General features: G+C 37.6%; 1 protein-coding gene across 1 annotated transcript; it reads right to left on the bottom strand.

Annotated features, from left to right (window-relative positions):
* Positions 1 to 256: 256 nt before the first annotated feature.
* LOC308683471 (trace amine-associated receptor 13c-like) lies at positions 257 to 1318 on the bottom strand (the record flags this gene model as incomplete). Its single annotated transcript, XM_081353935.1, has 1 exon — positions 257 to 1318. One exon carries the CDS (start codon positions 1316 to 1318, stop codon positions 257 to 259), a length of 1062 nt encoding a protein of 353 aa, XP_081210061.1.
* Positions 1319 to 10491: the final 9173 nt, after the last annotated feature.

The raw sequence follows: 10491 nt of genomic DNA on the forward strand, positions 1-10491 counted from the left end.
ATGCTGTTTACTCAGTTCACTTAATGACCCAATGCAACATAATTCAATAATGCAACATTTTGTCACTTAAATTCAATGTGTGTCTAAAGAAGTTTACTTATTTATTCAAATCGGACAATATCTGCATTTGAGATTTAAACAGCAAACATACTCTATTAAATAAGCTATATACTGATACATGCTTTGAAAATTATAAAGTTAAATCATACAATGATAATTATATCTACCTTCATGAGTGACAGCTTTACCAGTTTAATTACAATTGATGTTCTGTAAACATGTTGACCAAAGATGATTTTGGCTGAAATATTTTCAGAGTTATGATGTGTTTAACTGTCTTTTTAAACCAGGGATAAAATAAAGCATAGATCAGAGGATTCAGACCTGAATTTATGTACATCACCCATGACAAAATAGTTATGGTTGTGGAAGAGATTACTGATATAGAACATATATAGTATGGAATATAGCACAGCAGATAAACTGTCACAATGATTCCTAATGTCAGAGCAGCTTTATTCTCAGATTTCCTCCTAACTGAACCTTCCATTACACATTTACCACCCTTCATCAGAGAGTTTATAACTTTCACTTGTTGACGTGCAACATAAAATATCCTCAAATATAAAGTTATGATTAGGGTACATGGAAAAATAAAAGATATAAACAGATCAGTAACTCTCCAGGCAAAACCCACCACTAACAAACACTCTCCATAACACATGTCTGTTCTGTGTGAAGTGTCTAAATATCCATAATCAGATATAAGAATAGTGTTGTAGGTTGAGAAACAACCCCAGCAGAGACAGATGCTCACTAAAGTTTTAGTTGTGGTTATTTTCTGTGGGTACTGTAAAGGGTGACACACAGCCACATAACGATCAACAGCAATTAATACTAAATTACTGAGAGATGATGACAAGACCAATACAAGGATTATACTAAACAGTCTACATAAAGTGTTTCCAAAGTACCAACATGTTTCAATCAGCCTAGTGCCCTCTATGGGTATCACAATAAGTCCCATAAGAAAGTCAGCCACAGCCAGAGAGAGAATAATCAGGTTGGTTGGAGTGTGAAGCTGCTTGAAGTGAGAGATGGAGATGATCACCAGCAGGTTCAGAAACACAGTCCATGCTGACAGCAATGAAAAAAACACATACATGATATTGTATTCATATTTAGAGCGTTTTCCCTTGATACATGATGAGTTGATGGCAGGAAAGCAGTATTGAGTCTCATGATCCTCTGTCTCATTGGCCATGAGTGAGTCTCCTCCTGTTAGGAGTTTGTTCTGCTCTCCTTTCTGTCCTTTCATTTATACAGTGTCTGGATCAGACTGGCCCACCCATCTACTGCCCACTGTTATGTAATTTATCTTTTAATCATTTATTTTTTGAACATTAGCTTTGAAATGTCATCCACTGGAACTCAAGAATACTTGAGCAGTCCCCCCCCCCCCCCCCGTAAATAACTATGGAAATGTAATAGGTGGGTGATAACTGTCTCCTATACAGAACACATTATCCAAAATAATAAATGCTCTGTATACTGTGGAGTGAAAAAGCAACTAAATTGAACATATGTGGTAATAAAAGGGATAGTCCCACCAAAAAATTACAATTCTGTCATCAGTCATTCAGACAGTTTTGGTTCCCATGCGACTCAACAATAAATACAATTAAATGTTCCCCTATGGCCATTTTCCTGGTTATGTGGCACTAGTGTAAAGAAAAGTCATTAAAACGGAAGACCCTTTGAAGTGGTGTAAGCCAGCTGACAGCTGTATTTTTGTTGTGTGTCGTAGGTTTCGTGAAAACTGAAAGAATGTCGCTCCATAAGTTATTTGATTGAAAGAGTAAAAAGGAGGGCTAAGAGACAAAATCTCCTACAACAACTTGCAGTGCTACATATCATCGAGGCAGAGAAAACAACACAATGCCACAGACAAAGGAGACAGGTAAATGCTATTAACATTAACGCTTTCTGTATGCTCATAGCATTGCTGTTTTCCATGTTTGTGAAGTTAGATCATGGAATAAGTAAATGTTAACTGTGTGTTTACAATACTTTTTAAAATTGACGGTTGCCGGTGTTTTGTTCAGCCAATCAAAGTACACTTACATCACTGGTAGTTCCTTGTGCTGGGTTAAACCTTACTCTGAAGTGGGAGCTAATTTAGTCCCCCCAAAAGGTGTTCCTATAACTAAAATCATTCCCAGTTACAGCAGTGTTAACACAGCAATAAAAATAAAAAAATTAACTATGAAAACATTTCTCTGGTGTGAAAGCCCCTAATAGGAACTAAAACTGTCTGGTTACCAACAGTCTTCAAAATATGTTCTTTTGTGTTCCAGAGAAGAAATCACGGTTATGGTTGTATTTCTACTTAAAGTCGACATGAAATCAAAATTGACCCTATTTACTTTGTTAGCGCATATTACTAGTCTTGTGGTGAACAATTAATCCGTGCAAGTTAATTCACAGAAAAAAATAGTTTGCTGTGGTAATCTTTAATCAAAATCTGCACAGTTACTTCCAGTCTGGAATGGCGTCCCCTTATGTTGTCAGTTTGACGGCTTGGGTTGAAAACGCTTAACCACTTCCCTCAAACCGTTAGTGATGGAGATGGAGAGGAGGAGCGCTAAAGTAGAACCCTGCCCTCTGTTCAATATTCCATTTCACTTGGAAATACGTCACAACACTGAAGAAAAGTAATTTGCAACTTCTGGTTCACGCAGACTTTAAGCTTGGTTCGGCATGGCTACAAACCATTCTTCAGCACGGTTGGCTAAAGCGTGCACTGTGTGTAGTGACGTCGCCCCTCAGGATTGGTCACTTGTCTGCTGCCTGGCTACCATTTTTTATGTAGCTGGACAAGGCACTCTTTGAGCAAAGTAAATGCAAGTTAACCCTTTCATGTGTAAGTTTCAAATTTTCTAACTGACCCCCCAGAGTGAGTTTTTTCAAGGCGACCTCTATTTTAGAACATTCCCCCTTAATGTTTCCATGGCGACGTGTCACGCTTGTCATCGCAGCCACAATAACACTGTATGATAGATGTATCGCATTTATATTGTTTTTCCTTTTTTATTAAAAATATTCACAAACTTTCTGATATTCCGATTCTCAAATACGTGTAAGTGTGTTTTGTCATTTAAAGACCTTTATAAATAATCTTGATCTTGATCTATACCGTGAGATGGGCACCGCCATGTTTGTTTGCGCTGCAGTTTAGAGAGTCCTGTCAGTCAGATTTACAGCATGAAAATTCATCAGTTTCTCCCGAAATACATGTAAGAAGTGGCCGGTGAACTGGGAGAAGAATAGAGTAAACTTTATACTACTTACACTATGTGTATCTGATGTGAATAACACACGTCGGCAAATTATGTTTGAATAGATTGTTATTGCTGATTCCATAGACATCAGTGTGTATTTTACAAACTCAAAATGTATTGTTTTACTTACAGTATGAGTATTTAAATGTGTGGAACCTAAATTAAACATTATGTGTTTGAAAACACTGCATATAGTTGTGATATATGACAAGTGCAGTGGCGGTTCTAGACCACAGTAACTGGGGGGGGCCAGGCAGGGGCCACTTTTGGGGGGGGGGGGGGGGGCACACCTTTAACATTCATCTTAACCTATTTTCAGTATTATTTCAAGTCATTTATCACCATGTCATGCATGACTGCAATCTCTAGAAAAAGCTAATAAATTATATTAGCTAAGCTAATAAAACTATTTCAATTCAAATTAGTGTTTCATTATGTTTAATTGCAGTGTGATATAATGATCAATAATAGCACATTTTTAGCATCTAAGCACATCTAGGTACTTTTTTACACCTGGGGTGGGTGATATGGCAATAATATCATATCACGATTTTTTTTTTCAGGAAAATCACAATTTTATCACGATTCTTTTTTCATGTAGGTTTTACTATTTTGCAAGTGACTGAGCATTACAGCCAAACTAATGTCCCTATTTTAAAAACAAAGCCTTATAGGTAACAAAATATAAAACAAAAAAGAATGGCAGACATTTAGGCCAAAGTGGCGAAGATAAAAATCTGTCATTATTTTCTTTGTTATTAAAAATTAAGAACAGAGATACACATTACACATACACAACTTAATATACAGTACAAATGAAATAAACAGTGCTTTATTTTGTCAGCTATAGGTGTATTTAACAGTAGAACTGAAGAAAGTAATTAAATGAACAAATATGAAAATAAAACACAACAGACTTAAAGTTCTCAGTCAAGAGCAGTGAATGATTTCCTCTGTGTTTTGTTTTATTAACATTAAAGGGATAGTTCTCCCCCAAAAAAGTAATAATTTACTCTCTTAAGTTGTTTTAAACCTGAATAAGTTTCTTTCTTCTGTTGAAAATAAATGTTATTTGAAAGAATGTGAGTAACCAAACAGCTGATGTACTCCTGTGACTTCCATAGTATATATTTTTTCCTACTATGTATGGAAGTCAATGGGGACCAGCAACTGTTTGGTTTTGGGTGAACTATCTCTTTAAGGACAAGCGGCAGCATGTTTATTATTAGGGCTACTGTCTCTTTAAGAACTGCACGCGACGCGTCTAATATACATGCATATATGACAAGCAGATTTTAATTCATTTTCTCTGTTTGCTTTTACTTTAGACATAACCAACTTTGTTTATGTAAACATTGTCTGTATTTGACAGTATTAGTGCAATATAAGACTCAAAAGATAACTTAGTCCAGTAAACAGGCTTTTAGTGCATGCATGTACGCGTCGAGTGTACGCGCTCAGTAAAGCGCATGTTTGAACAGCGCATCAGCAGCGAATGACATGTTTAACTAACAAAGCATAAAAGCACATGCAAATAATGAACTCCCGTTCCTCTGCGTTAACATTTGATGTGAATAGGCCCTATACGTTGTGCTGCAGTGTAGCCTATAGATGAAGGCGCCGCAACTGATAAAATGCGCAGTTGTTTGGTGTGATTTTACGATTCTAAATTTAGGGGGGCCAGAGCTTGTTGACACGGGGGCACTGGTTTCACTCATTGGCTGTGATGCAGCAACTGCACACCCAATGGTAAGGCACCAACGTACGTCAGAGACCGCCACAATGGGCGTGGCTATGTCTATAAAAGAGGCCGTAATTCGCCATTATAGCAGATTTTCTCTTCTTCAGCAACACTTCGTGTCTCCTCTGAAGTCATCGCCGTGGAAACAAGCCTTTTGCAGATAGAACGAGCAATCTGTGAAGAGTGGGCAGCGCTTGAACTGCATTTCTGTCAGTGCGTGACTACAGCTCGTTAATAAACAACGTTTTTTTTTTATTGATCCATTTCATACAATCCGTCCTCATTTGGCAAGTGCACTTGCGAAAATTTTTTTTTTCATGTTCAGCTTTTGTTTTTTTGTGTGTGGATGCTGCTGATAATACAGCTTCGCCGAGACTACAAAGAGACATGCATGTGTGTGTGTGTGTGTGTGTGTGTGTGTGTGTGTGTGTGTGTGTGTTTGTTTCTTTTGTAAAAGTTTCCCGGATATAACTTCCCTATTTAATGCACAGTTTCCTTACAAATTATATTATCAGCATTACAATGTGAGTAAATGTAGCCATGTAAAATGCAAGGGATGATGCCACCCTTGCCAACAATGTGCATTTGCGTTTAAATTGTAACATATTTAATAGCATGGAATTACAGTGTAATTAGTGTTAGCCTACTATCTTAGCCTTTTTCAGTGCATTAGGTGAGGTAATCTGATAATATTAGTGATTCTCATTTATCAAAACACTAAAATTGGTACCGTTTTGGAGAGAAATTGGGTATTTTTTAATCTCTCTATTTTACCCATCTCATAGTGTGTGATGCTGAACTATCATATGAGTTTCTAAAGGTTTTTGAATTCTTTGCACAGTTATGAACTTTGATATTTTATGTGCAACAATAGCATGCTCAGGCTCAGTGGCCTTTCGCCTAATTTTAAATGCTTTATTTTCAAATAATATGATTTAAATGGTGATGAGTGTACTGATTTGATGCATTTTAAAAAGATGGATGATAGATATTCTTCAATCTTTCTGACAAAGAACAAAATATAATGTGAATTACAGTATGTGGCTGTCAGGATTCCATCTCCACCACCACGCTCATCTTCACCTCCGCCCACTCATTTTCTCTCTCTCCGCCCTCTCATCAAGTCACCCGTTCACTATCCCCTGATTATTGATCACCGTCACCTGTGTCCCATCACCAGCACTCCCCATATAATCCACTGTCACCCTTCACTCAGTGTCTGGTCTCGTCATTACATGACCCACAGACTCCCGAACACTTACCTGGAAACCTACCTGCTATACATCCTCTCCGATCCGTCCTGCCTGCCATCTTCTTCTGTCTTCAGCCCAAAATCATCTACAAAGAGAAAGAGAAAGAAAGACATTACCAACCAGCTAAGCATTCACTGTTATTCTGTGTTGCTGTTACTCACCTTCTATCTGCATCTCTGCACTATCTGCAATAAAAGCATTAACCTTACCATCTTGTCTGCATCCTCTGTGATTCCTGACAGTGGCGATATGGAAGAAATCCATGCCAGCTTTTCACTTTTTCTAATGGGCGGAAACCAATGAGGAAATTGAATATAAAAGAGAGCTAGAAACGGAAGAGGGGGAGCACCGGGGCAGTAAAAACAAAACAAAATAAACATGTAGGTTATCGAAGTGGGACACACGCTACCTGAAGGCCGTCGTTGCTATTCTTTGCTCTGTGCATGCGCTGACTGGGTGCGATCGTCAAAGTGACAGAGAAATGGGCTACTTGCACAACTACTTCCGCGTTCTACTTATTACATATCGGGAGTTTCCGGTTAGAGCGTTCAGCGCACATGCATACATGAGAATGCAGATTATCACTACGTTTTATGGATGCCAATTGATTAAAACAATGAATAATGATCTCTGTATTAATTATCTTGAGGCTGCTGAAATGTTCCTATAAATATTTTCTTTCCAACTGTTCATTCTGAATAATAAATAGGCTAAATATATGTATCCACTAACCTGCAGCAGTCCTCTGTCTTCTCATTAACAGTGTTTTTCTCTTAACCTACTTATACCTGTTTAGTTTACATTTTTTTAATGAATTTTACTAATAAAAATGATTGCTTGTGTGCATTGGTGGTTACAGTCTTTTAAAAATAGTTAAATGAATGAATGATGTCTATCATCTTTTAACCTCACGCCAAGTCTCCAAACTCTTTCCTCGGCCCGGGATTTGCGGCCGCTACACAGACTGCTTCACGCAGCCACCACACACACATACACGCTCATTGCACACGCACACACCCATACACAAACACTCGTTTGGATTATTTATTTTTCTTTGTGTTTTTTTTTTTTTTTTTTTTTGGTTGAAAATTTAACACGAAAAACTGAGTTTGAAAAAAAGAACGAACTTTAAGACATTAGTGAATCAAGGACTCTCGTGATTGTGATTTTTGTTTTTGTTTGTGAAATCTTGAACTGAACTTGAACAGCGATATACTTACTGTCTGTTTGCCGTACATCTTTTGTTATTTGTCATGTGAGGTAAAGAAAAAAATACAAAATACTTTTTCTTTTGCAAAATGTTTTCTTAAAAAAAAAAAAAAAAAAAAAAATAATATATATATATATATATATATATATATATATATATAATTTTTTTTTTTTTTTGACCAAACCCTTCAATCTCTGAATGTGTCATTTAAGCCCTATTCTATATTATTGTGGGTATTTATTTCATTTTTTGTGTAACAGTGGTTTGAGTTATCTTCGGGAAATTGAACTTCAATATACATACATATATATGTGTATATATATATATATATATATATATATTTATTGACAAGTTTTGACTTGTCTGGCGCCCGAACAATTTAAATTAAATTTACATTTATTAAATCAAATTTGATTTGGGGCAGCCACCGTTACAAGTAAGTGCAATTGTTTTTTTTTTTTTATTAATTGTAGTGCACAGTGTTTATAATCAGGGGGTAGAATCCGCAGCTCAGTACTCACTACTCACTACTCATGAGTACTTTTAAATAAGCTACTTTTTTACTCTTACTCAAGTAGTTTTTTGGACAAGTACTTTTTACTCTACTCACACTACATTTTTTGGAATGTAATGGTACTTTTACTTGAGTATGTTTTTTCAGTACTCTCGATTTTGTTCGAGATGATGTGCATCTTCAAATGTGCACTTAAAGCTCAGACACACCGCGCCAATTTCAGCCGCCAGGTGTCGTCGGTGGTAGCTTTGGCGCCGATTGCACATGTTAAGCATGTTTTGTTGACTTGTGGTTAGGCCTACTGATGTTCAGGGATTTTAAAAGTAGCCTCAATTAGGCATGCATGAAGTTGGAAAATATTTGCTGTTGCAAAGAATCGTTTATGAATGCATTTTTAAGAAAGTTGTGGAAATAAAATATTTATATTTTATCAGTTGTTATTGAAACTCATCATTGCCTGGAACACACAAAAGATGGCATGTACTGCAGAGGCGTGTGTGGGTTAGGGCAGGCGGACGGAATTTTGAAAATTCAGCTGTCCTTACCTACTCTAAGAAGAGGCTCACATTCAACCAATTTGAAAACCCCTGATCTAGATGGATAGTGGACGCCATCTCTCTAGCATACGCCTCAGTGGGTCAGGTTTGCCCTATAGGCACTAGAGCCCATTCGACCAGGGGCATGGCCTCTTCATGGGCATGGTCCTCTGGTATACCTATTCAGGACATATGTGCGGTGGCCGGTTGGTCTTCGCCGTCCACATTTGTGAGGTTTTATAACATGGAGATCCCTTGCCTGCAGGCTAAGGTCCTCTTTATATGATTTAGACCCGACGGTGTCCGGTCTTATCTGTATGACATATTACTGTTCATAAGCACATTAATCCCCTTATTATAAAACCCGACTCAGGTCTGGTTCTGTCACTTATGGGGTTTTTGTTTTTTGGCTTGTTTCTTTGAGCCTTGGAGGGTTCCTAGGCTCCAGTTGTGCAACCAGTTACTGATAGTGCGGTGTGTTACATCACGTTTCCACTGTGTATAGCTACGCAATACGAAGTGACCGTTCTCGAAAGAGAAAGTTCCCTGAGAGTAGGGAACGAGTATTGCATAGCCTGCCGCACTATTGTAACCTGTCAGGGTTTTGTCGATTTAAACCTGCTATAATGGCGAATTAAGGGCTCTTTTATAGGCATAGCCACGCCCCTTTTGCAGTTGCTGCAGCACAGCCAATGAGTGAGCTAGACACTCTCTGTGCTCGCTGTGCAGCTGCACTGCGTTTTACATAAAGGCTTCAATAATCTGAGGAAAGATAATAATCAATAATTCAATAATCCCACTGTGTGTAGCTACACAATACTCGTTCCCTACTCTCAGGGAACCGACGTTACGTTAGTAACCGAGTACGTTTGAATCTGGCAGTTGAAGCGACTGGGCTATTTGAATCATTCATTTGTTTGGCCTGAATTAACAAATTCAGACTCTGTGCTTTCTAAGCACATTTATTCTGAAACCCAAAGCCTTTTTACACTCTGAACTGAGATATGTAAATCAAGACTCTCGACAATCCAAATTACCATCAAGGCTCCGACATGGCTGGTTTAGAATGTTTACGACACTTAATAGCACCCTAGACACTGCAGAACAGAGTTCTGCATTTCAAACCCCCTTCCCCTCTCTGGACAGAGAGATAACGAAACTTTCTATGTGACATACACACACACACCTTTGGTATTAGAACTTAGAAATACCCCTTTTGATATATGTACAATTCCTGTATGCATGTTTTATAAAGTTGTTTGATCACATAATATGATTTTCTAGTGTTGAGCTCTGAAATGTATTTGTGAAGAATGTTTCTCCAGGGGAATTGCCTTCCCCACTTTGTTTTATTGCCTAACGGAATGTCAAGCAACGGAGCTTTTAGGGGTGGAGCAGAATTAAAGTGTTAATCTTTCCTCCTACTTAAATCCTACATTTTCTATATGTATAACCACTAAAGAAATGTAAACATGGATGTAATTTCCCATCTCATAATTTTTCTTTTACGTGGTGTAGTTTGTGTATCCTGGTAAACTTTGGTAATAAGGTTAGACAAATCAGGTGTGTACCGTGTTTAGTTCCTTAAGTTTCATCTCCATTTGTAGCTAGTGTACAACACATTTTGGGTAAACCTTATTTCTAGCCATGGTAACTTTAAAATGTTTGTAATTACGCATATCTTATGTAACTTGGTGTTCCTAAAATCTTCCTATGACAAGTTTCATATCTTTGAAATTCTCTCAATCTAACGGAGTCGAATTCCGATAGCAGAATGAAGTAATATGCATTATTTTACACTTTTTCATATTTTGGGAGCCGAACAGCTCAAAGCCCATCTCCTCATGACTTATTCGAGTGGGCGTTGCCCCAGAGACAAAAAATCTTCTTCCCGCT

Source organism: Scardinius erythrophthalmus (genome assembly GCF_964197995.2).
Source record: "Scardinius erythrophthalmus genome assembly, chromosome: 23".
NCBI lineage: Eukaryota > Metazoa > Chordata > Actinopteri > Cypriniformes > Leuciscidae > Scardinius > Scardinius erythrophthalmus.